Source organism: Tupaia chinensis, unplaced genomic scaffold (assembly GCF_000334495.1).
Source record: "Tupaia chinensis unplaced genomic scaffold, TupChi_1.0 Scaffold000659_1, whole genome shotgun sequence".
Taxonomy (NCBI): Eukaryota; Metazoa; Chordata; class Mammalia; order Scandentia; family Tupaiidae; genus Tupaia; species Tupaia belangeri.
In genome coordinates, this window is record NW_006160181.1 from 808,782 (window position 1) to 835,348 (window position 26,567).

The 26,567-nt window shown below is 46.4% G+C and overlaps 3 protein-coding genes across 16 annotated transcripts in view; 1 reads left to right on the forward strand and 2 right to left on the reverse strand.

Moving 5' to 3' along the window:
• Window positions 1-625: 625 nt before the first annotated feature.
• Window positions 626-10,395, reverse strand: CHTOP (chromatin target of PRMT1). 12 transcript variants are annotated; one of them, XM_014592121.2, is made up of 7 exons: window positions 9,494-9,512; window positions 8,932-9,013; window positions 7,491-7,623; window positions 7,419-7,439; window positions 3,598-3,781; window positions 2,650-2,787; window positions 626-1,006 (listed from the first exon to the last, which is right to left on the reverse strand). In XM_014592121.2, exons 1-7 carry the CDS (start codon window positions 9,498-9,500, stop codon window positions 801-803), a joined length of 771 nt encoding a protein of 256 aa, XP_014447607.1. In that variant the 5' UTR covers window positions 9,501-9,512; the 3' UTR covers window positions 626-800. The 12 variants fall into 12 exon arrangements, 10 of the variants coding, with proteins under 10 accessions (XP_014447607.1, XP_014447606.1, XP_014447608.1 ...); XM_014592120.2 differs by having other exon boundaries at window positions 3,598-3,784; XM_014592122.2 differs by lacking the exons at window positions 7,419-7,439; window positions 9,494-9,512 and adding an exon at window positions 10,172-10,395 and having other exon boundaries at window positions 3,598-3,787; window positions 7,473-7,623.
• Window positions 10,396-14,038: 3,643 nt separating this feature from the next.
• Window positions 14,039-18,894, reverse strand: S100A1 (S100 calcium binding protein A1). Its single transcript, XM_006159821.3, has 3 exons — window positions 18,786-18,894; window positions 16,705-16,858; window positions 14,039-14,385 (listed from the first exon to the last, which is right to left on the reverse strand). The coding sequence occupies exons 2-3, from the start codon at window positions 16,843-16,845 to the stop codon at window positions 14,242-14,244; spliced, it is 285 nt and encodes a 94-aa protein (XP_006159883.1). The 5' UTR covers window positions 16,846-16,858; window positions 18,786-18,894; the 3' UTR covers window positions 14,039-14,241.
• A 51-nt stretch (window positions 18,895-18,945) lies between these two features.
• Window positions 18,946-26,567, forward strand: part of S100A13 (S100 calcium binding protein A13) — a 15,935-nt gene continuing 8,313 nt past the window's right edge. The window contains exons 1-3 of one of the 3 annotated variants that reach the window (XM_014592132.2): window positions 18,946-19,107; window positions 20,697-20,776; window positions 23,541-23,793. In XM_014592132.2, the coding sequence (XP_014447618.1) occupies window positions 18,952-19,107; window positions 20,697-20,776; window positions 23,541-23,547 (243 nt within the window). In that variant the 5' untranslated portion in view covers window positions 18,946-18,951 and the 3' untranslated portion in view covers window positions 23,548-23,793. Of the gene's footprint in view, window positions 19,108-19,593; window positions 19,700-20,584; window positions 20,777-23,540; window positions 23,794-26,567 lie in introns of those variants that run through there. The other 2 variants (XM_006159822.3, XM_027776294.1) reach the window with 2 other exon arrangements.

The following is a 26,567-nucleotide window of genomic DNA, read 5'->3' on the forward strand; positions in this document are numbered from 1 at the left end:
TGTGTATCTTCTGACGCCTCCCAGTGGCCAGTCTGCCATCAATCTCACTATTCTCTCTTCTGATGTATCTGTGAAACCAAATGGCTTCTTCCCCTATACTGTAGGTGTAAGCCAAACAGTAACCCCGATGTAATACAAAACCTAGATAAAAGTTTATAAAGCTCATTGGAGAGTAGAAAGTACACATATCCAACCTAACATGCTGGTCACCACCTATGTGGTGTCAATATAAATGTCGTAACTTTAATCAGATCAGAGCTGCTAACACATGTAAGCTGTTCATGGACTTGTAGCAACTTCAATGTTCTCAATTTAGTAGCCTATATTATCAATGTAGTAGGATATTTTGAGCCCAGACATTTAAGAGGCTATTACAAAGGGTATAGAACTGTCAGAAATCCAGGCACTAGTGAGGAACACTGGCTTTTTCTGGTACCCTTTTAAGGGGGCACAGAGAGGAATAGAAAAAAATGTTAGAATGTCAGAGCATTTAATAGGTGATGGGTGGCAGAGGTAGGGAGAGGGTATTCTAGCCAGAAGGCCAACACATTCATATTCAAAGAGAAGTCTGAGCGAAAAAAAATAAATAAATAACCAACCAAATCAAAAAAGTGTTTCACACAACACAGTATCAAAAAGTAAAAGGAACATACTAAATGCACAAACTGGTGGCAAGTAAGTCCACAGCCTATTGTGATAGGTCCTCCAGCATCAATCAGATTTCTTCTCCATCATCCCAAGGTTATTTACAGATGTGGTGACTTTTTAATAGGAGTCTCTCACAGGAGGGTGGGCAGGCTTCAGTCATTGGTTTCGGGATCTGTCTGTGCCATGTAGGCATCCAACTCAGCATCCAGGTGTCCTTTTGTTTTCGACATGTATGCATCCAACTGGTTGTCCAGCTGCTCCTTGGTCAATACAGGGCGAGTCAGGGCACCTCTTCCTCGTCCACGGCCTCTGCCTCTGCCTCCAAAGCCCCCTCTTCCCCGACCTATCATACCCCGACCTGGTCCAAGGAAAAGAAAAGAAGACAGTTACAAGTAGGCTTAATGGATGTCATGGTAAATGCCCCTTAGAGCAGTGGGGCCTAGCTGAGAAAAGCTGAAGGGCAGGGCAAAGAGGAGGATAAATCTGAAAGAACAGGAAACACATTGGGTAGAAAGCAACACATGGAAAGCACACATAATGAATTCCTTATTACATGCTTATTTCTAAATGCTATTTAAATAAAAAAAAATTCTATCAAAGGGAAAATTAGGTGACCATTGTAACTTTGAAAAAAAAAAAAAGTTAATCTCTATGAAGACAAAAAAAATTACCTCAAATTTAAGACTCACTAAAAAAAATCATAATTAAAATGTTATAGATAACTCTATATAGGGAGGCAGTGACAGGTCAGAGAAAATTAAGGGTTCAAAGGTAGTTTTCAAATTATGCTTTATTGGGAGACCATTCTAGAAAGTTATCTCTCCTTAAACTTAAATCTAATGAGCTGACCTCATGTGTCAGGAGACTTAGTAAGAGTTGCTGTGACATAGGAACAATGTGGGGAGACTAGGGAAAAAATATTTTGAGTAGGCCTAGCCACCATCTGATTCTAGTCACTTCAGGACAATCATGGTATCAGAAAGGTAGTTTCAAGTCACTTAACAAAACATATCCAGCTTTCTGAAAAGCTACTTTAGTATCTCCCACTCCCTTGATGTCTCTCTCAGAAACCAAGTAAAGATCATTTAGAAACATGTTATTTCATTCTGAAACTTATACTTCACTCAATAAACTAAATAGCCTATAATTTGAGAAAAGAAAGTAAGCCCTCAGCTATCAAATTTCTTTCCTCACAGTTATTATTATTCTTTGGCAATTTCAAGATTATAAATTACGGAAGACCCACCACACACTTTAAAAGGACCAAAGCAGATATACACAGGGACTTCTAGTCCCTCCCCCATCCCACCCCAGACAGGTGTTGCTGGGAGTTTTCCACTAAGCCCTAAGCTAGAAAGCTCCCACGGGATTTGGCAGTAACACCATTAACAGTAACACCATTAAACTCTTTTCCATTCTGGGTCATGAGGTCACAAAACAAGTAACAGTAAGTCTCAAAGGTAAGATTAACAACAAGAGCTAGTTAGTTAACTGACAATAATACCATCTTACTTTCTACCTTGATCAAAAAAGTCACCTCTGGTTCCCCAAAGGCACAAAATTTACATCAAATTTACTTGGTTTTATAGCCAGTGTCCAGCTCCACGTCTCACCACCCTATTTAATGATGCTTCATTTTTTTCACATCTCCCTCTTCTCCATTCTTACCTATCTCAAACTGGGACTTTGAGATATTGGGTGGTGTGTGGTGGTGGGACAGAGACAGAGGAAAGTAAAACTCCACAATTTGAATTTGCAAGAGCTGGGGGAAAATATAACCTGGGTTATATGTACCTTACTTGTTCTTTAAATAAATAAATAAAATTAATAGCCTTCTGAACTATCAGCATGTGAATTTAGAAAATTAGCCAGTTTCAAAAACATAACAAGACAAACAAACAAGCCTGCCTGTGACTCGAAGCTGTGCAGAAAGGTGGCTCTGAGTTTTTAAGGGAAGGAAATAGAGGGGGAGCTACTCTCTGAAGTTGGTAGCTGACTAACCTCTACCACCGATTCCGCCACGACCCATAGCTCCACGCCCTAGGCCCCCTCTCCCAGGACCTCCACGACCTCGAACACCACCTCTTCTTAAGCCCATTCGGGGAGCTACGGCTCGTCCACCTCGGAGCAGGTTTTGACCTTGGAGAGGAGGCATACAATGTATATGCAGGTAAATCCAAGAGAGACAAAGTAGATTCTAACCAAAGGAAGGCGGTGAGGGTTAAATGAGAGTTAAGTCAATTAATTTTTAAGTTGGGTGGAGTAGCTTGCACACTGTGTGAACAGATTTAAAGTGCTCTTTCATCAATTCAACACATCTGACCACAAATTCATTTTGGAAGAAGCTGGGAGTTAATTGGTAAGTACACACATTTAATAAGTATCTATCGAATAATGAGATAGATGCCTAGCATTACAGATTTAAAACAAATGCTACAGTTCCTCTCTCAATTAATTCTTGTAGGGAACAAGGACTATATAGGGAATGAATGGAACAGTGCCCAAAATGTAAAATATAGGTAAATGCTATGGGTCAACTTGTCCTTTTTTTCCCCCAGATATAAGTGTTCACTAGCACCAGAAACACCCAGATGGTTCATTAAGATATAGGTCAAAGGACCCATATGTTTCTTTGATTTGACTTAATAGAACTTGAATAACTTGAATGTGCTTTGATTCAAGCAGCAGCAGGGTATTTTCAAATGAAATGGAGATGACATGAATTACCTGTTGTTACGCAGGTCATAGCCTCTCACCACTGCACATTATCAGAAAATGAATGGTATCGATAAAAGACATGCAGCACTATTAAAAATATGTGATTTAGAAAGTTATTATTGTATTAATTCAAATTCAGGCTTAAAGATGCTAAACAAATGTGTCCATAAGCAGCTCAAGAGAAAAGGGAAGGGGGTTGGGCCTAACAACGACCAGGTACACAGCACTGACCTCGGAGCGACATCCCGCCCCTAAGGAGGGTTCTGGTGGCACGTCCCCCACGTAGTCCTCCTCTGGGTAAGCCTCTCTGGATTATGGGCAGGCCTCGTCCTCCGATTGCTCCCCTGGCCAGGGCCCCTATGGGTCGGCCTAACCGTGCCTGGATGTTACTCTTACCCAGGCGCTGCTTTAAGCTCTTCTGGAAGAAAAGGTGTTACGGGATTGAGATCAAAAAAGCAATCCGGTGGGATTTGGCAATTCAAAGTGCAGAGAAAAAGAAGCAAGTGAGATGTCTGGTGTGGAGGGAAATAACCTTGCTGTGGGTGTCATAGGATCCCAAACTAGAAGCAAGCCTTTGCCTCAAAACACGGTATAAAAGCAGCAGAATTCTGATCCAAAGCAGAAACTCTTAAATTGGAACATAGTTCCATGAAATTGGCATCACCACAAATACCTCACTGGTTGGGCTGCATCAGTCATACACTGCCAAATGGACTTAAATTTTAGTAAGAACACTACATAGTTCAATCCTGGATTCTTTTTTGACTAGAGGTTGACAATGATATGACTTGATTCATACCTGCCCAAGGACTACCACTGTCTTCAAAGGCTTACTCAAACACCATAGGAAGTTCATCACACTCTGGGCAAAATTTAAGTTACAAGTTCATTTGAGTTCTTGTGACTTAAGAACAAGATTGATTTCTCAGTCAAAGAGGCCAGTGTGTTCCATTTTTCCTTTGAGTATCTATCTCCAGACGGTCCACTTTTTACCTTAAGATGCAAATAAACACAAGAAAGTCAAACCTTCTTTCATTTCTTTAAAAAAACCCATAATAATTCCAAGTCTACCCTTGAAAACAGATTCTTTAAGCTAGTATGACCTTTAATTCAAATAAACATATAACCCAAATTTATCTATTTATAGAGCCAAACTTATGTTAGAATTAAAACAAATAAGCTATTATCAAAAACTCAGGGTCACATGTAAGGACAAGAACACATCACAGAGACAAAAATTTTCAATGATCTATTCCTCAAAGAGATATCAAGAAAATCACATCTCAGAGAATTAAATTCCTTCAAAGGAAAAGGGGACAGTATGGCCTTGAATGCAATGACCCTTGCAAGTCTGTTTTTCTATAAAGCCCTTAGTTAATATGAATAAAATAGACGGTGTCCTCAAACTCCACCCATAAGCTATTACCAAAGTTTTCTCCTTGGTGTACATGGGGCAATGATCTCTCTTAAAAACATGCTGTGAGGCATTGTTACTAGTTTTGTAGCACGACATAATAAATTGCTGCTAACCAGAGGGGGAAGTCTTTGAACATTCTGTACCTAGCATGGGCAGGTACAACCAACCTTAAGGGCCTGTCTTGACACTCTAATTAGCATACAGCAACGAGGTCACAAACAAGACCTGTGTTCAGTTATCCCTAGTACCTTCACTCTCCTGTATTCAGAAAAGGACTACAGTGCTGAGTTCTGCTCTCATCTCAATCCTTAGGTGCCACCAATAATGGCCTCTAACACTGATAGGAAACTTCAGCCATCAACTATACCACTTAGTTCCTACTCTAGAACTATGTTGTGTAAGTTAGCCACCAGTCACATAAAGCTATTTAATTAAAAACTGACAAAATCGGGACTAGCAATTAGCATAATGGCTGTCACTGGACTCCCATGTAGTCGACCGCGGTTCGTGTACCAGACACAGTGGCTGAAAACTCATGCCGGGCGTGTGTGCATGCGTGCCTAGGATCCCGAGAAGAGAATGGAGAAGGGACTGCGGTGTGGCCATCCCCTCCGGTGGGTGATTTCTTGCTTTTTATCTCTCTGTCCGGTGAGTGCACACGCCCTATAGCAAAAACCTCTAAAAAAAAAAAAAAAAAAAAAAAGACATAATCAGGGGCCAGCAGGTGGCATGTGGCAGTACAGTGCTGGACTCCCACATGTCTGCCCACGGTCTGAGTCTCAGACCTGGTGGCTTGAAAATCATGGCAGTGTGTATGCATGCATGCATGCCTAAAAGTCCCAGGGAAATGGAGGAGAGAGGATTATAGTGCAGCCATTCCCCCCTGGGTGGTGATTTCTCACTTTCCCTATCACTATTTCTGTGTCTCTCTAGCGAGTGCAAGCACACTATGACAAAAATTTTAAAATAAATAAATAAACAAAATTAAAAAAAAAAATTAAGTTCCCTGGGGCCAGCAGGTGGCGTGGTGGTTGAGGCACTGGACTCCCACATGGCCGACTGAAGTCTGAGTCTCAGATCTAGAGGGTTGCTTTCTCACCTGCCCCCTCAGCCAGTCAAATTAAAAAATAACAATAATAAAATATAATTGAATAAATAATTCTTTAAAGAAAAATTAAGCTCCTCAGAGCCAGTAGGTGACAAGGAGGTTAAGACACTGGATCCCATGTGGCCAGCTATACTGTTCTAATCCTGGACCCAGTGAAGATCACACCAGGCCCATGTGTGTGTGTGTGTGTACCCCCAAATCCTGAAGGGAGACTGGAGTAGAGAGGACTGCAGCATGGCCATCTCTTGCTCTCAGGTGAGCGCATGTGCTCTATACCAAAAACTACAAGAAAAAAATAAAGAAAAAAGTTAAGCTCCTCAGGTCAGCCCTATAGCCTGGTAGTTGAGGGAACAGAACCCCCAAAAGCCGACCAGTTTGAAACCCAGCCCTGGTGGCTTGTGGAACATGCTGGGCAGGTATACTTGTGTGTCCAAGATCCCAATGGAATGGAGAAAAAGACTAGCTAGATCATGCCTCACTGGGCAGGGCTTTCTCTCTCTCTCTCTCTCAAGACTGCACACACCCTCTGGCAATTAAATCAAACAAAAAAACCTCCTCAAATGAACTAACCATATTAAAGTTCTCAATAGCCACATGTGGCTAGTGGCTATTATCCTGGACAGCACTGCTTTAGAGGCTACTTTCTGCACAGGGTATATTTAAAACTCACTGAAATATTCTTTGGAATTACTTGTTAAAGGACTTATCCATTTTTATTTACTTTTGAAAAGTGGTGGTGCCTTTTTCTGCTTTTCTGAGTCAGTGACGAATCCAATCACTCCAAGGCTTAAAGTAACTGAAGCAAAAAGCCTTGTTTATTTTTGGTCAGTGAGCCCAGTGGTTCAGTGTGGGGGTAGGAGGGTGCTATATTTAACTACTGAATTTATGCACAGCCATGCAGTGCTACCAGTTAAAATCCTTACAGTTGCATGGCACCGCCCTCCAGACGCCCAGCCACAGCTTGGACATATCCTTCCACAGCCACTGTCCGGACTTGCATAAAAAGTCTATGAATAATAAAGAGCAGGTTTTATTTCAGGTCTGAATAGGATGATCTCTTACTGGAAACTTGAAAGAGAACCCACTAACACTTAATTCACTACTCAATGCTCTCACTCCACTTTACTGATACAACTTTAGGGACTGTGGAAGTGAGGGTCTCTCTATTCTTTCCATATTGTAGCAAAAAAATCTGTTCTGACTAAGGCCATTTAGATTCCCTGTGCTAGGGAAGACAAAATAAAAAGCAGTTAATCTAAGGGTAAAGGATCAGAAAACAAGCGATTAATACTCATTGATAGCACAAACAGGCCACATAGATGGCAAACTCCCTAAAAGAGAAAGACAATGAAAAAGTTAACTTATCAATACCTGTCAAAATTGGAATTCTCTGAACTACTCTTTCAGAGAAGTTTCAGCTTCTGCCCTGAGCCACCTTGCCATCATCCATCACGTCCAGACAGCCTCAGTGGACTGCCTGACACAGATCACCGGCTGCTTCTGGAGAATTAAGACCCATTCTCTCACCTGCTTAAGTTTTAATGCTGCCTGATTACGCTAACTGCTGGTTCCCAAGCTCTGCTTAAGTTTTAACGCTGCCTGGACAGAGGGTCTATTCTCCATCTGCTGGGCCAGTCTTCTGTTTCTGGCACTGGCTAGCTGCTGTTGTTGCTGCATCGAAGCCCGAATATTCACTGGCATCGGTTGTTTGTTCTTCAGCATATTAGTAAAGCTTCAAGGTCGAACAAAATGGATGTTTAAATAAAAGCTTTATTACAAAACATTTATTGGCATTTTCATGGCTTGCTAGACCAGGAGCTCCAGATCCCACGAACTTTTAAGTAAAGTGGTACATTTAGATCAAAGCTGATGTGGGTTAAAGACTCCTCTGTTTCCACAAACTTGCAAGAATCAGAAACTTAGAAATGCAGCTAAGTGCAGCACATTCAATCAAAAGTGATAACAAGGGCTCAGGTAACAGCTCTTAGAGAGGTGGAAGGTATGAAAAACACGCAATAAGCAGATATGATGACAAGAGACAGAAGATGTAGTTTCAAAGACAAACAGAAAGCCCAGACTTTGGAGAACCTGAGGGTGCATTCTAAGAGTAAATATGAGGAAGTATTACAGCATCTTCAATATCCATGGAAATAATACACCCACACGAATAAGAGTGTATCATGTTTTTAAATATATCTGCCATTTAATAACATGTGAATAATAAATAATTAACATATCATGTCCAAAAAAAGAGAGAAGCATGTATGCTTCAGAAGAGGCACAAGTATACAATAAACCTCTTAATGGTCTAACATCTTAATAAAATCACTTGCCAAATGCAATAAAGAAAAACATTGAGACAGAAACTCTTTATCTTTTTTTATTCTCAAATGATCACTTTTTCTGACTCCAAGTGATTAAGGTTGAAAAAGTTAAATTAGTCCAGTAATTTAAGAGTCTGTGAAAATACTGCCCTATTATTCTTACTACAGAAACTTTAACAAAATGGAAGAGAAGAACACTTAACTGTAAAGGATTCCAAAACAAAAACAAACTAAAAGCAGAATGGAAAGAAAGTGAAATGGAGCAAAGCAAGTGCCTCTTACAAGGCCCAAGAAGGACATTCGAGGGCCTTTGGACATATTCATGGGCTTGCTACCTGCCTCTTACAGGCCAGACACAACACTGCCAGCCTTGGACTAGGCAGCAAGCCTACTGCAGCCAGGTACCATGCTACCATGCTGCACCACCCCTGTATCGATGTTAAAAAAATGTGAAGAGGAGGGAGGGTGTGAGGAGTCTTTTTAAAATACATCCCACCAGATAAGTATGTCAGACAGCTTAACATAAAAATCTACTGATGAGGGGTTTTGAAACAACCCAATTTGTTTTGTGTACCACATAAGATGCAACTAAGAACAGAGGTCTGTAGCCTTCTGTTGGTATTTAGCTTAAAAGTGGATTTTGTGCATTGGACCCCAGGGCCAATTTAAGTAATGTTTTCTTAGGAAGGAGCTGAAGTTGCTGTTGGCTGCCTCACCGCTCATTTAGAGACATCTTGGTGGTGCTTTTTAGCACAACTTTCGGCGCTGACTGTGCAGCCATCTTCAAATCCCGAGAATCTACAAAGAACAATAGGAAGAATGATCACATCAGAATAATGACCATCTCATTTCTACCATAGGACAGGGCCAGAATCAACAATGAATGAAAGAGCCTAAATCATTGGCTATTGAATTTCACATCAAAATGTATTTCAATTGCTCAAGTTCACATGAAAGTTACTTCGAATTATTAAAAACTTCAAAGTCATTGACAGAAAGTTTGGGGGGAACTTCAAAAAGTTCGTGGAAAAAATAGAACTAGAGTTTATTTTGGTGCAAAAAATTTGGAAATGGGGCCAGCAGGTGGAGTTGTGGTTAAGAGCACTGGACTCCCACATGGCCGACTGCAGTTCTAGTCCCAGACTGGGCGGCTTGCTTTCTTTCTCTCTCCCTCTCTCTGGTCAAATTTAAATAAATAAATAAACAAACAAACAAAGTTGAAAAAATTCTTAAAAAAAAAAAGAATTTATAAAAACATAGCTTTTTGCTTATACTTACTCTCCATGAAATTTCTGAAGTTGCCACGTGCCAGCCAAAGTCACCAAAATAGCAAAACCTGATCTAGCTAAGAACTCGAGTCTGGTTTTTAATCTAGAGTAGTCCTTTCTCAACGCTGGCTGCATGATTTACCCAAAGAGCTTTAATGTGCAGCTGAGCAACTGGGGCGGGGGACGACAGGCATATCTAGTTCCAAAATTGGCTTTTAACTTCAAAACAAGGGGCTTTGGCAAGGGTTTAGGGATCTGAGGGCAGGAGCAGGAAAAGGTTTCCTACATTCACCTGGGAGGTAGCTTCCAGAGAGCCCTCTACAGAATTTAGAGTCGCCATTACTTTTCACATACAGTCCCCCAGTCCTCATTTAACTAGCTCCCTACCAACTACAATACCCTGTCAAGACCGCCAATTTTGCTCAACTCGCCGAACAATTTGCCTTCTCATCTTTATCGCCATCAAACCGCCACCAGGTTCTAGCTCTGCACCCCCTACCCCAGCCCCGCCCGCCTCGCAGGGGCGCCGCCTCCTCTTGGGGCCTCCACTCTCCACATCCCATCTACGTCCACATCCCGCCACCCCATTCCGCATCCGCCAGTCCCTTCCGTTCCCTGAGACTTCCCTCCTCACCACGGAAACGCACCGAAGGAAACGACTGTGCAGCCATCTTCAAATCCCGAGAATCGAAGGAAATGGACGCCAGTGCTCCTCCTGGGGCTGCCACCACAGCTGCGGCAGGAGGGCCGGGGACCGGCCGAACCTCCGTGGACGGTGGAGGGACACGGGTTAACTAGGTGGACGGTCGGTTAGGTGCGTAAGCAGAAGACTGCAAGGCTAGTTCGCTGTTGTTTGGCTCCTAATCGTCGGATCCGCCTGCTCGCCAGCCTGCCCTTTCGTGTCTTTGGTCTGTGCCATTCTAGCCGCTGTCACCAACTCCTGCTCAGTGTCCAAAACAAAAAAAAAATGATACTGAGAATTTTTTCAGGGCCATCTTAGCCATTTGTGTATCTCTTTTGGAGAAACTATTAAAATCATTTGCCCACTTTGAAAGTAGATTGTTCAGGGTTTTGTCTCTAAATATTCTGGATATTACTCCTTTATATATATATATTATTTACAAATATTTTTTTCCAGTCTCTGGGTTGCCTTTTTACTCTGTTAATATTGTCCTGGTACACATATTTTCAAAATTTTCATAAAGTTTAATTCGTATATTGTTTCTTTTGTTGCCTATGTCTTTCAAGAAATAATTGCCAAATCATATGTTTTAACTGTATATTTTTTCTGAGAGCTTTATAATGTTAGGTATTACATTGAGGTCTTTGATCCACTTGAATGATATTTTTGTTATGTGGTAATGATTCAACTTCTTCTTTTTTTAAAGTGGATAACCAGTTTCCCCAGAGCCATTTGTTGAAATACTGTCCTTTTCCCACTGTATAGTCTAATACCTTGTCAAAAAAATCATATGACTATATACATAGGGGGTTATTTTGGGACTCTTCATTGTGTTTTCTTGGTCTAAAAGTATGTCTTGCCGGTCTCACACCATTTTAATTACTATAGCTTTGTAGCAAGTTTTTAAATCAGAAAATATGAGTTCTTCAGCTTTGTTCTTTTTTCAAGATTGCTTTGGTTCTTTGGCGTTCCTATATATTCCACATGAATTTTAGGATGAGCTTTTTTTTCATTTCTACAAAAACATCATTGAGATTTTGCAGGGATTGCATTAAATCTGTAGATCAGTTTGGGTAGTACTGACATCCTAACAACATTAAATCTTTTAATCCATTTACATGAGATGTGTTTCCATTTATTTATGTATTTTAAATTTTATTTCAGCAATATTTTCAATGTCCAAATCTTCTACCACTTCAGCTAAATTAATTCCTAAGTATTATATTATTTTTATGTTATTGTAAGAGGAACGCCTTTTTAAATTTTCTTTCTATACTTTTTATTGTTAGGTAAGCACTTTCTATTAAAAAGTGAAATAAAGGGGAGGCAAAGGGAACAGGCCTTCTTGGAGACACACAGCTTCATGGCTCCTGCGAGCTAGCCATTTTGGGGAAACAGAAATGAAGATTTTCCACTGATAATTCAGCCTCCAGCACACAAAACTCGCGTGGTAGGAGGCACCCTTTCAGGCCTCCTGTCTCTGTACCTGCCTTTGTCTCTCTCTACCTCTGTCTCTGTCTCTGTCTTCTCTCTCTCTTTTTTTTAATTTTTGCTTTTTAGAATTTGCACACTGCATGGTTTTCTAATTTTTGGGTTCTACTGAAGTTTTTAAAAATATTAATTATTTTACTTTTATTGAGAAGTTTTTCTCTTCATTTTTTCTTCTCTCGTTCTGTTTCTAGTTTGATTTTGGCTGTTGTTGCTGTTGTTTCTCTCTTTCTGTTTCCTTTTCTGCATGCTCCTCGATGCTCAGATTGAACTTCCAAGTTTGGGAAGAAACCGACCATCAACCAGATGACTAGAAATTGCTATAGGACTACAAGAAATATGGGAAAGCAGGAAAATACCTCTCCTCCAAAGAAAAAGGATAACTCCTCTTCATCCACACACAGTTCAATGGAAATCATGGAAATGTCTGATAAAGAATTTAGAATATTCATAATGAAAAAATAGTGTGCCGTTGTTTTGCGCCTAATCGTCCGATCCGCCTGCTCGCCGGCCTGCCCTTTCGTGTCTTTGGTCTGTGCCACTACAGCCGCTGCCGCCAACTCCCGCTCAGTGTCCAAAACAAAATGGCCGCCACGCCCAGTGCGGAGTGGGACCGGCTAAAATGGCGTCGACGCAATTACGTCCGGCGTCAGACCCGCGCACAGCTAGGGGGCGGGCAAAGGTGTGCCCTACGCCTGCGCAGGGATCAGAGGCGGAGCCCCGGAAGGGGGCGGTGCTTAGCAAACGCTCTTTCAGTTTCACGCAGTGCTCCGCCCCTGGGGGCGTGCCCTGGCTTGGGGCGAGTGGGATCGTCACGTAGGGCGCGTGTGCCAGCTGAAGTCCCCGGTGGGGGTGCTTAAAAGTCTGTGCTGCAGGGAGGGGTTTCGGTCCGCGAGACGGAAATGTTTGCGTTCATTGGTCCCAGCTCCCCAGTTGGGGCTTAGCATCTCATCCGCGGGGCTTTCCTCGGTCTCTTTCGACCACCAGTCGAGGTGATTCACACGGGTGCGCCCTTCCTCCCGGTTCGCCTGGTTCGCAGCTGTGAAGTGCCGGCAGCTCCCCAGCCAAGGCCAGGAGCACGTGTCCGGGATCTTGGGCCGGCCACCACCGCCTGTCCATGTTTTCCTTTTCCTCTTCCCAATTTGCCTGAGTATTGTTCAGTCCTTTCTGGGCGACTTTTATCGTCCCTACGCCTATTCCTTTTCCTCCCTCCCCTCCTGCCATCTCTGTGGATTTTATTTTTAAAGAATTATTTATTTTTAATTACATTTGTTCTTATTTTATAATTTGACCAAAGACAGACAGAGAGAAAGGGAAACAGAATGCAAGCCACCAGAGCCGGGACTCATACCGCAGTGGGCCATGTGGGAATCCAGCGGCTCTAACCACTACGCCACCTGCCCGCCCCATCATCTCTGTGGATTTTTTTTTTTTTTTTTGGAGAGATTTTCACTGTAGGGCGCGAGCGCTCGCCAGACAGACAGAGAGAGACATAGAGACAGAAAGCGAGAAATCACCCCCCAGGGGGGATGGTCACGCCGCAGTCCCTTCTCCTCCATTCTCCTCTCGGGATCTTGGGCAAGCATGCACACGCGCCCGGAGTGAGTTTTAAGCCACCGGATCCGGGACACGGACCGCGGTCGACTACGTGGGAGTCCAGCGACATAGCCATTACGCTAACTGCTGGTTCCCTCTGTGGATTTTGATGCTGACCTACAAAGGGATTTTTCGAATGGCTCAGTTCACAATAAAGTGCTCAGGTATAAGAAACTGAGCGAATGAACACATCTCCAGGCCTTTCTGTGCCCCATACCTGCGCTGACCCTTTCGTTTTCCTTCCTGGAGTGCTTGTGTGTAATGGTCTGGCATCTTTTGTTGGACTTTACTCATGTCAGGGTAAGGGTCTTGTTTATTTTGCTTACTGCTGAATCCCAGTTCTTACACAAAGTCTAGTACATGTAGGACCTCAGTAAATATTCGCTGAAGATCGTAAGGGCATTCTGGTTTTATAGCTGAGAAAGCTGGGCTCCTTCACTGCCAACTGGAACTTTGAACCCCCACTTTCTTTTTTTTTTTATTTTTTAAAAAGTTTATTCATTCATTCATTCATTTTAATTTGGTCAGAAAGAGACACAGAGAGCAAGAGAGAGAAAGTGAGAAAGCAAGCCACCAGGTCCGGGACTCAAACCATGGTTAGCCATGTGGGAGTGTCCAGCACCTTAACCACCATGCCACCTGCTGGTCCCTGAACCCCCACTTTCTTGGGCCTTGAGTGTATCTCAAGTAGGAAGATGTCATGTACCATGAACTATCCCCAACAGGACCCCTCCCCAAACAAGGAAGTTGTAGGTTAAGCAATCCTTACTTCACCCACTTTCTTTCTGACCCCAGAGGAGACTGACATCAGACAGCTGGCGAGAAAGGAGCCTTTAATGAAAGACGAGTTGCAGGCCTGGACTGCTACTCATGCGCCCTTGGTGTGTGGAGGGTGGGACTGGGCAAGGCTAGGAGTGTGGGACAGGATTAGCTGGGATGAAGAGGCAGGTCTGGCAGGGTGGAGGGGAAGGGTGCTGCGCAGGGCTGTCTGCTTAACTGTTCTCCCAGAAGAAGTTGTTACAGGCCACTGTGAGTGCAGCCACCAGCACCACGTACTCCTGGAAGTCCACCTCCCCATCTCCATTCTCATCTAGCTCCTTCATCACCTTGTCCACAGCATCTGCATCCTTCTGGGCCTGTGGAAGGAGGAGGGAGGGAAGTGAGTTAGGGGCAAAGGGGGTGAATGAAGCAGAGGTGAGTGAGAGTTAGAACTACATCTAATTATGGGATTATCTGCTCTCCTCTTAACACTTCATAGGGTGGGCGGGGGTGGATGGTGGCACAACATTAAAACATGACAGCTCGGGATCAGCAGATGGCGTAATGGCTATGTCGCTGACCACAATTTGAGTCCCAGATCCAGTGGCTTAAACTCACCCTGGGTGAGAGTGGGTGCATAACCAAGATCCTGAGAGAAGAATGGAGGAGAAGGGATTATGGCGTGGCCATCCCCTTGGGGGGTGATTTCTTGCTTTCTGTCTTTTTGGTGAGTGCACATGCCCTATAGCAAAAACCTCTACACCCCCCCCCCCAAAAGAAAAGGCTGCTCTGGGACTAGCAGGTGGTGTGGTGGTGAAGATTCTGGATCCCACATGACTGTTTGGTTCAAGTCCTGAGCTGGTGGCTTAAAAGACAGACTGGGAGTGTGTGCGTGTGTGCCCAGAATCCCAAGAGGAGTGCAGGAGAAGGGATTGTGGTATGGCCATCATCCCTGGAGATCTTGCATTTGCTGTGGGTGCCTGTGATCCCAGGCTGGCTGAAGCTATGAGTGGATCCAGTGTCAGGTCCCTGTTGGAAGTGCTGACTCCCTTTCTCTTTCAGGGAAGAAATAAATAAGTGAACTTGAAGAAACATAAACTAGCCTTGGGCTCCTATGGCCTACACAATTAAACTTTTTTTTTTTTTAAGAATTATTTTATTGGGAACCAGCAGTTAGCGTAATGGCTATGTCGCTGGACTCCCATGTAGTCGACCGTGGTTCACATCCCGGACCCGGTGACTTAAAACTCGTGTCGGGCGCGTGTGCGTGCGTGCCCAAGATCCCAAGAGGAGACTGGAGGAGAAGGGATTGCGGCGTGGCCATCCCCTCTGGGGGGTGATTTCTCGCTTTCTGTCTCTATGTCTCTCTCTGTCTGGTGGGCTTGTACTTCCAAAAAACCTCTCCAAAAAAAAATTTTTATTTAACATTTATTTATTTATTTATTTATTTATTTATTTAATTTGACCAGAGAGGGGCGGACAGAGTGAGAAAGTGAGAAAGCAAGCCACCAGGTCTGGGACTTGAATCACGGTCAGCCATGTGGGAGTCCAGTGTCCTTAACCACCATGGCACCTGCCAGTCCCCAGAATTAAACTCTAAGCTGGCAGTGTTACTAGTTAACATCAATGACCATAAATCGCCTACAATGTGACAAGTACCACCCTGGGAGCTTTACCACCATTGTCTAATCTAAATTTAACACAGAGAGTATGAGGTAGGTTTGTTACTTTCCTTCCAGAGGAGAAACAAATGAAGAGTGACTAGTTCAATGTACTGAGTCACACAGCTAGAAAGTAGCTAGTTGAATCCAGTCTGTTAAAACCTTTAAATTGGAACCAGCAGATGGCATGACGGTTATGTCACTGGACTCCTACATGACTGACCACAGTTCGAGGGTCCCGTGACTTGAAACTCATGCTGGGCGTGTGTGTGTGTGTGTGTGTGTGTGTGTGCATGCGTGCTCTCAAAATGCCGAGAGGAGAATGAAGGGATTGCAGTGTGGCCATACCAACCCCCGTGGTGATTTCTCACTTTCTCTCTCTGGCGTGTGCACGTGTCCTATTGCAAAAATTTCTCTAAAAACAAAAAACCCCCAAAACCTTAAAGGTGGTACACTTTCTCTTGTATCCTTGGGCTTCTCTTTCACAACCCGGCCCCCGTTAGCATTTGTAGCCCACTCTACTGCGTCTTCACGCAGGTCAAATGAAACCACCGGGCATGCCTCAGATTCTTCTTTCTTCAACACTTTTGTAGAAGCAGACATCTTTTACTGAAGTGTCTATATTTACCCCGATAGCCTACTAGTCGAACTCTGTGGCCCAAGGCCACCTCATCGGAGAAGACCTCTCACTTGAATGAGGTTAGTAATCTCCCATGACCCTTCCTGGCACCACTCTTAAGGCTCTGTGCACTCCCTGGAGTTCACGGTTTACCTTGACGGGTCAGTCTTTCCTTTCTAGACCTTGAGCCTTGTTAACGATGATCGACACAAGGCCTAGCAGTTAACAGTTGATCAATGGACCAGGGCATTTTGACCAAAGAGGGATAAGGGAGCCTGGAAAGACCTGGGACAGGAACCTGTGAGAGGAGGGAGATGGTTGGGCTGAGCTGGGGATGGGTGGGAAGATGGCAGGAAGGTGGCCGTCCCAGTCACCCACCCTGGCCCACTCCACCCTGGACCCCACTCCGCGCTCACGTCCAGGAAGCCAGAGAGTTCGGTCTGCAGCAGCTCTTTCAGCTCCTTCTTGCTGAGCTTGTACTTGTCTCCCTCCTTGCCCGAGTGGGCGTGGAACACGTTGATGAGGGTCTCCATTGCCGACTCCAGCTCAGAGCCCATCGCGGCAGTGCACCTATGCCCCCAACCCCCGCGGAAGTGAGCTGGGGGACAGGCTCAGGCTCTCTGGGGGTCTAGGAGAGGGGATTCAGACCTGGCCCTGGTCCCGCAGCCCAAACGGCTATGAGATCCGAGTCCCATTGCAATTTATCTTTCACTGAGGTTTTACAATGTAGGGAAAACAGCAACAGCCCTAACCCTAGACCTGTTGTTCTTGGTGCCCCTCAGCCTGGACCCCAGTCAAAGGGAGTCAGGGTCGGGGTGTGGCTGGAGAAAGGCTGGAGCTACGTTGGCTGCCGGCCGCCTGGGCAGACTGACGAGGGTGGGGCAGGCAGGGCTGGTCACAGGACAGGACAGGCTTCCTCTGGCTCTATTTTTACACTGAACCTTGCCTGCCTAGCACAGCCATGCTCTGCTGTTGGAGGTGGTGGGCTGGGGTCTCCACTGCTATAGCCTTGTCTCTCCTGCCCACCCCTAGCAAGGAGCCACTCTGGTACCTCGGTGAAGCTTGTGAAGGGGGCAGCTGCCTGAGTGGGTGGCCCAAGGCTTCTTGGGGAGGGAGACTCTCACTGCCTCTAAGCTTCCTATCTGCCCCTGGGGGCCCCTTTTGGGGCCATGTTCTTTCCAGAACATGCCATTTTGGCTTCTCTGGGGCACATCTCCATCACCTCCAGTTTGCTTCCTCTTACTTCTCTGCACAATGATCCCTTCCATGGGGGAATGGCACGAAGGGTTTGAGGAATGTCTGGATTTTTCCTTGGAGCCAGGGCTCCTAAGGAGGGAGAGGGGAGACCTGGAGGCCTGGCCCTGCTGCTGCCCACGCCTGCCTGCTGCAGGCCAGCTGGGTGATGGGACCAGGGTGGGGCTGCGTGTGATGGAAGATATAAAGAACTGGGTATGTGAGGTCTTTGGAGTTCAAGGGCCTGGGAGAGAGCAGGAGAAGAATGGAGGGGTCTCTTTAAGAGAAGAGTCAAGCCAGGGGGCCTATTTCAAAAAAAAATGGCCCTGAGACATTTGGGACCAGGGGACAGATCAGGTATCTTGGATCAGGTATCTCCAGCCTTCCCCAGACCTGGGGGGCTGGACAATGGGCCCTGATCGGATGACATCCCGGTGCTTCAATGGGGCCCTTATGAGTGTCACCTGAACTCTGGACACGAGAAGTGGTTGTCACAGAGACAGTGGGGAGCTGGAACCCAAGCCGAGGCTGATGAAGGGGATAAGCGGCTGCCTAAGGGAGGGATGCAGGTGGCTCAGTTACTGGCCCCGTCTGGAAAGGGCACCTGGAGGTTGCCTGGAGCCCCCCAGCAGCCTGGGGTTTTATGTGAGGGCCATGCTTAGAGGGCCTGGGGGCGGGGCAGATGGGAATACAAGGTGAATAGAATTGAAGAAAGAGTAGTCTGGGGGTCTGGGGCAAGAAAGGAGAGGTGGACAAAGGGGAGGTCCTATGAAGGTTGAACTGGGAGCGGGCACAGCTCCGGGACCCCCACTTCCTGCCATCACCGGATCTATGCTCTGCCGCCCCCAGACTTCTTTGGACCTGAGCTCTTGGCAAGCCTGGGTGGGGATGGCAGAAACAGCTGTTGTATCTGCTCAACCTTCTTACCCCATGGGAAGCAGGCAGGGGCTAGGTCCCCTCGCCCACACCTAGAGATGGTGGGGGCCTTGGCAGGGGACTCTAGGCTCCATGCGGGAGGGCTAGGTGGCCTGGAAGCTCAGCAGCCACCGGCTTCCTCATTTACTAAGTTTCCAGCTCCTCTCTGACCTTCACCTGTCCCCAGTCACCACCTTCCAGACCCTGTCTGCTCCAAATCCCAGCTGCCCCCACTCTAATTCCACCGCAACACCATGGTGGCCGGACTCTTGGGTCCCCTCTGAGGCCCCTTTCCCCTAAGCTGGCCAGGCCAGGGACCTAGCTCAGGTGGGACAGGCTGGCTACTCACGGTTGGCCTGGGCCCAAAGTGGGAGCAGGTTCTGGACAGACAGAAGGATAGGCTGCAGATGTGGCTCCTGGAGCTGTGTGAGGAGACCTGACTTCAGCGGTCCCTCCTCTGCACACCCCCCCTCCCCACCGGCTCCACCCCTTCACAGCAGACACCCAGTGGGGCAATGGGCCAGGAGCGGACAGAGGCGCCCTCTGTCTCCTGGGCTGGAACAGGCTGCCCTGTGTCTTCCCCAGCCTTGGCTGACGCCCCTCCTTTTCCCTTGCTGGGCACCAGCAGGCGGGCACAGGAGGGAGGAGTGGGAAAGGAGGGCCCCGCAGAGGTACGGAGGCGGCCATGTCTGACCCAGCTCAGCTGTGCACCCCTGCGGGGGGCAGTGCTGAATGGACAGGGAAGGGGATCGGATAGCCGGGGGCTCCTCCGCAGGGTTTCAGACTGAGATTCCGCTGAGGGATTTTAATCTGGGGACTCATCTGTGGGGGTCTCAGCCAGGATGCCCTGCTGTTTGTGGGGTTTCAGTCTGGGTCCTCAGTGGCGGCCTCGGTCTTCAGGGTCCGTTGTGGGGTCTCCTAAGGGGATTCTCAACGCTGAGCTCCCTTTCCTGACAAGGTGTAGGGCGTGATGGGGCAGCAGCCTCCAGTACTGGGAAGGATAGGACCATATGACCCCCACAGAACGCGAACTGACCAGACAGCTCCTCCCCCAAAGTGAGGGCACCCACGGGGCCGAGTGGGGGGCCGGGGTTCTAGGCCTAATTGCTTAGGGCAAGAGGCGTGAGTGGGCGGTCGCTCTCTGGAATCAACGCCGGAAACTTGATACCTCCGGGGCTGGGCGTGGCTCTTTGCGCCCTCCCTCTCCGCGTCTATAAACCTCAGCCCCGCGGCTCCAGCTCGCTGCACCCCCTCTCTGCCCTGGTGAGTCGCAGCCCCCTAATTCTGGAGGGAACCCGGGGATCCTTTTTTATACCTGGTCTCCCAGGTCCCTCCCGCAGAACCACCTCAGACAGGGATTCAGGAAGTGGTTTGGGGACATCAGTCAATAGTTCCTGCAGGAGTGGGGAGGGGATGTGGATAGGACAGGGAGGGCTGAGTGGACGACCTCTTCCTCTAGCACTCCCTGCCCCAGGGAGCTGCTAGTGCTTGTACCAAGCCCTTCCTGGGCTTGGGGAGTCTGAGGAGTCCCGGTCCAGGACCCCTTTCACCGGGAACTGGGAGCAGGGAGTGTGTGAGGTCCGCAGCTCTGCCCTCTGCCCTCTGCCCAGCGGCCCCCAAAGAGAGGCAGGGGTGGGGGCATAGAAGACTGGCCGCTCTGACCACAGCTGGGCGCTGGCCAGACCCTGGGCTTCTCTGCTCCGCGGCCAGAGTGCGTGTGGATGGGCAGAGACCCAGATCCCAACACAAACAAACTTTGGAGACAAACAGCCTCATGACCCTTTGAGGCTGGGCTCTACCACAGAAAGGGGCCCTGGGGACAGAAACCCTGCAGAGAGGCCACCAGACTCAGAGAACTCCAAAGGAGGACCTTCCAGATCAAAACATGCTCCCAGATAGGGCAGCCTTCAGACTGAGGGTTCAGCACAGCGGAGTCTCACACAGATGCTTAAAGAGGACTCCCAGACTGAGACTACGGAAGGGGTTTCTGGCATTGAACCCTTGCCTCCACCTACATGGAAATCCTTGCCTAGTCGCCCCTAAACTCAATGTCTGCCCCTCTCTTTTTTCCCATAATGACCCCTCCAGGCAGAGGCTCCAGATAGCAGACACTGGGCTCCCTGACATTCTCTGTCCTCTGTCCTGCAGGTCAGCCCGTGAGGACCTCAGCTCCAGCCCCGGGTCCTGATGGCAGCTGAGCCACTGACTGAGCTGGAGGCGGCCATCGAGACAGTGGTCAACACTTTCTTTGCTTTCGCAGGGCAGGAGGGCCGGAAAGGCAGCCTCAGTATCAACGAGTTTAAGGAACTGGTCACTCAGCAATTGCCGCATCTGCTCAAGGTAGGTAGGGTTCTCTGGGACTGAGATATTGAAAAGAAAAATTTTTAAACGTTTGTGTCTTAGGGCATGTGTGCTCACCAGAGGGAGAGACAGAGTAATCACCCCCCGACACACACACCCCAGGATGGCCACGAGGCAATCCCTTTTCCTCCTCCATTCTCTTCCCAGGTTCTTGGAGGATGCACACACATGTGCCTGGCGTGATTTCAAATCACTGTGTCTGGGACTTGAACTGCAGTTGGCCATGTGGGAGTCCAGTGACATCACTGCTATGCCATCTGCTGGCCCCAAGGGACTGAGGTTTTGTGAGACAGACTGTGGGACACCATGTGTGAGGTGATATTGCCGAATATGATAACGTGACTGCAAGGAAGAGTGTCGGTGACTGCGTGTGTAAATGCTTCTGGGTTTTCTTGTCCGGTGTTTTTTTTTTTTTTTTTTTTTTTTTTTTTTTTTAAAATTTTTTTTTTTTTTTTTTTTTGCCATAGGGTGCATTTGCTTGCCACAGAGAGACAGAAAAAGGGAGGGGTGATGGCCACGCCGCAATCCCTTCTCCTCCGTGCTCCTCTCGGGATCTTGGGCACGCACGCACACGTGCCCGGCGTGTGTTTTAAACCACCGGGTCCGGGACACGAACCGCGGTCGACTACGTGGGAGTCCAGCGACATAGCCATTACGCTAACTGCTGGTTCCCCGGTGTTTGTAACTAGGTAAGCGAAGACAGTGTGTGCGAGTGGGAGTGTTACTGGGCTGTGTGCCCACATCAGTGTCATGGCATACCTATGTCTACTCCGTGCCTCCCTGGCCTCATTTCCCCAACACAGGACTGCACCCAGACCTGGCTCCCAGGAGAGTCCCAAACTGTAATAGCTAAAAGGAGGCCAAGAGAAACACAGCCTGAACTCCTTACTTCACACATATGGAAACAGACCCAGCGATCAGAAGGGGTGTGTCGGGACCAGCAGATGGCGTAATGGCTATGTCGCTGGACTCCCATGTAGTCGACCACTGTTCGAGTCCTAGACCCAGTGACTAAAACTAATGCTGGGCATGTGTGCCTGTGTGTCCAAGATCCCAAGAGGAGAATGGAGGAGAAGGGATTGCAGCGTGGTCATCCCCCTGGGGATTTCTTGCTTTCTCTTTGTCTCTCTCTGTCTTTCTGGTGAGTGCACGTGCCCTATAGCAAAAACCTCTCCAAAAAATAAATAAATAAATAAAAATAAGAAAAAGTGTGTCAAAAATAAACACAGTCAGGACTGGCAGGTGGTGTGGCGATTAAGGACCCTGGACTCCCATATGCCCAGCTGCAGTTCGAGTCCCAGAGCTGGTGGCTTCCTTTCTCACTTTCCTGCGCACTCTCTTTCTCACTCTGTCTTTCTCTAGTCAAATTAAAATAAATACATAAATGAATAAATAAAATAAAGTTAAATAAAAGAATTCTTTAAAAAAAATATGTGGGAGGCCGGCAGGTGACATGGTGGTTAAAGGTGCTGGATTCCCACATGGTTTGAGTCCTGGTCCTGGCGACCATGGTTCGAGTCCTGAACCTAGTGGCTTGCTTTCTCTCTCTCTCTCTCTTTCATTCTGTCCTTCTCTGGTCAAATTAACATAATTAAATAAGATAAATAAAGTTAAATTTTAAAAAATATATATATAGGGCCAGCAGGTGGCATGGTAGTTAAGGTGCTGGACTCCCATATGGCCGACTGAGGTTTGAGTCCTGGACCTGCTGGCTTGCTTTCTCACTTTCCCTTTCTCTCTTTCTCTTGTTTCTCTCTAGTCAAATTAAAGAAATAATAAGTAAATAAAGTTGAATAAATAATTATTTATTCAACAATTTTTTCAGAATTAATTAATTTTATTTATTTATTATTATTATTCAATTTGGCACGAGAGAGACAGAGAGAAAAAAGAGTGAGAAAGCAAGCTGCCAGGTCCAGGACTTGAACTGCAGTCAACCATGTGGGAGTCCAGCGCCTTAACCACCATGCCACCTGCCGGCCCCTGGATAAATAATCCTTAAAAAAAAAATGAATATAGTCAAACTCATGGAGTCATAGACTTAGGGTAGAAGGCCTGTAAAGAGCATCTGCAATTGCTTCCCTCCTCCTGTGGAAATCCCCTCAGAGGGGAGCCTGACAGAATCATTCCTTCCTTTCTACTCACAGGAGGGAGTCCAGAATTAAATTTCATGGACTCTGCATTGGCATGTCATTCCAGGCAGTTAACTGTTTCTTTTGTCCCCTTTCTGAAAGTTCTCATGTACCTAAAATTGTGTGAGTATGGATTGTTTAAAAACACAGATGAGGGCCCAGCAGCTAGTGTAATGGCTATGTTGCTGAACTCCTATGTATTCGACTATGGTTTGAGTCCCGGACCTGGTGCCTTAAACTCACACCGGGTGCGTGTGCGTGCATGCCCAAGATCCCGAGAGGAGAATGGAGGAGAAGGGATTGCAGCATGGCCATCCCCCTGGGAGGGGGGGGGTGTGATTTCTTGCTTTTTGTCTCTCTGTCTCTCTGTCTTTCTGGCAAGTACATGTGCCCTACAGTAAAACCTCTCAAAAAACCAAACCAAACCAAAACAAAAAAACACAGATGAATCTTTGAACCTCATACTCTCTTACCTGCAAAATCCTCTGCATCTTCTGACTTCTCTGACTCCCTAACCTTATCAAACAGTGACTGTTTTTTCTTCCAAATCTAACTCCCTTAGACCTGGAAAGGCAGGAAATGACCTTTTTCCTTTTTGTTGCTTCTTCTAGATCTTAGCTGCTTCTTCTAAGTCACCCCCACCACCAGCTCCTTGGAAGCTCATCTGCCACCTGCCATTCTTCAGCTCCTGGCTCACTGTTCTCGTCACTTCTTCTTTTGTGATTCTTGGTGGCCTCAGTGCCCACATGGACAACTCATCCAACACCTGGACCCTTCAATTTCTTGGACTTTTCATTTCAAAAGATTTGTCCTTGGGGCCAGCAGATAGCATGGTACATAAGGGGCTGGATCCCACATGGCTAATTTTGTGATTTGAGTCCTAGACTCGTTGGCCTGAAAACATACTGGGTGCGTGTGGGTGTATGCACCAAATCCTGAGAGGAGAATGGAGGAGAAGGAGTATGGTGTGGTTATCCCCCCTGGGGGGTGATTTCTCACGTCCCTTCTCTCTTTGCCTCTTTGGAGAGTGCATGTACCCTATAGCAAAAAACTACCAAAAAAAAAAAAAAAAAAGTCCTCCTCCATCTCAGCATCCCACTCCTCTGTTCACACTTTAGACCTTGTCATTACCAAAAGAACACATCACTTCCAAATTCTCAATTTCTTTTTTTAAAGAGTTATTTTTATTTTAACTTTATGTTTAAAAATTTGACCAGAGAGTGACAGAGTGTGAGAGAGAGAGAAAATGAGAAAGCAATCTCCAGACCTGGGACTTGAACAGTGGTTGGCCATGTGGGAATCTAGCGTCCTTAACCACCACGCCAGCTGCCGGGCCCCTAAATTCTCAATCTCAAGCCTCCCTGTCTTTTTATTTTTTTAAAATAATTTCTTTTTATTTATTTATTTATTTATTATTTTTTGGAGAGGTTTTTGCTATAGGGTGCGTGTGCTCGCCAGAGAGACAGAGACAGAAAGTGAGAAATCACCCCTTGGCGGGGGGATGGCCACGCTGCAGTCCCTTCTCCTCCATTCTCTTCTCGGGATCCTGGGCATGCATGCACACACACCTGGTGTGAGTTTAAGCCATCGGGTCAGGGACTTGAACCGTGGTCGACCACATGAGAGTTCTGCGACATAACCATTATGCTAACTGCTGGTCCCAAGCCTCCCTGTCTGTGATTCCCCTCTCCTGTTATTCTATTTCTATTCCTCTATTTAGTTTCTTCACTCCAGCATTTCTTTTTTTTTTTTCTCCTTTTTTTTGGGGGGGGAGTGGGGGAGAGATTTTTGCTATAGGGTGCTTGCACTTGCCAGAGAGACAAAAAGCAAGAAATCACCCCTCCAGGGGTGATGGCCATGCTGCAATCCCTTCTGTGTTCTCCTCCCGGGATTTTGGGCACGCACGCATACACACACGCTTAGCGTGAATTTGAAGCCACTGGATCTGGGACTTGAACTGAGGTTGGCCATGTGGGAGTTCAGCAATGTAACTGCTACGCCATTTACTCGTCCCCCACTCTAGCATTTTCTTAACTCTACTGGTACCTTCTATCCCTTGACCTTACCACTCTTTTTTTTTTTTTTTTCCAAAGATTTTTGCCATAGAGCACTTATGCTTGCTGGAGAGAGAGACAGAGAGAGAGAGAGAAAGAGAGAGAGAGAGAGAGAGAGAGAGAGAGAGAGAAAGTAAGAAGTCATCCCCTGGGAGGATGGCCATGCTGCTATCTCTTTTCCTCCATTCTCCTCGTGGGATTTTGGGTACACATGCACACATGCCCAGTGTCATTTTCAAGCCACCAAGTCTGGGACTTAAACTACAGTCAGTCATGTGGGAGTCCAGAGTCGTAACCACTATGCCACCTGCTGGCTCTGACCTTATCACTTTTTCATCTTCCATCGTTACCCCACAAACGCTCATTTCCCTTCTGCTGTGGAGTTATAAGGCTTATGGTTATAATGGCGTCTGCAGCTCCTTCGTTCTGTCTCTCTTTGTCCTCAGCGTCTGGCAGAATTGCAACCCTGGTTAAATCTACCATTCTGCACTTGCACTCCACCGATTTTGGCTGGTGAAAAACGTGCAGCCATGTTGACTTGTCTCAGATTAAATCTATAACCACAAACCCCAGGGGACCCTGGGCAATTCTGTTACATTTCCCTGGTTGATTCATTTACCAGCTCTCCCAGCTGATTATTTCACAATGTTTCCTGTCTCCTCAAACTCCATATCTCTTTCCATGTTCTCCCTCTCACTGAGAAATGTTCCTACTGAGGAAATAGGAGTCTGTATGTCCGAAATCCCTAGAGGAGACTGAAAGAGGAGGGATTGCAGCATGGTATCCTTCCTGGGGGTGCTTTCTCACTTTCCTTCTCTCTCTCTGGTGAGCGCACTTGCCCTATAGCAAAAGCTAAAAAAAGAAGGAAAAGAAAATAGGTGCAGTCAGGAAGATGCTCCCTCCCTGGAATCTACAAACCAGTCAGCTCATTCCTTGCCTTCCTTGCTGTTACTGCAAATGATCTGTCTCTGCTCCTGAGGCCAAGCCCAATGTGCCCTGACTCCCTGCCTCGCACGTCCTAAAAGACTTTCTTCTTGCAATTATTCCTTCTCTCTCTTGCATCACCAGTTTCCCCCTTTTTACTGGATTGTTCTCACCAGTTTCCAAATGTGTTGCAGTATCGCTTATCTTTAAAAAAAGGAGGTGTTGGACAGCTGGTGGCTTGATGGTTAAGGCATTGGATCTCACATGGCCGACTGTGCGGTTCTAGTCCTGGACCTGGTGGCTTGAAAAATATGTCGGGTGTATATGCATGTGTGCCCAAAATCTCAAGAGAAGAATGGAGGAGAAGAGATTGCAGTGTGGTCACCTCCCTTGGGGGGTGATTTTTCACTTTCCCTCTCTCTCTGTCTCTATTCGGTAAGCACATGGGCCCCATGGCAAAAATTTAAGGAAGAAAGAAATGAGGAAAAAAAAAAAAACAACAACAACGAAGAAAACCTTCCTGGACCTTGTAACTCTCTCTAGTAATACCTTATATCTCTGCTCTCTCTCTTTTTAAAATTAAATTAAATTAAGTTAATTATAATTTTTTTTAATTTTTAAAAATTATTTATTTATTTATCCACTCATTTATTTTTTAGT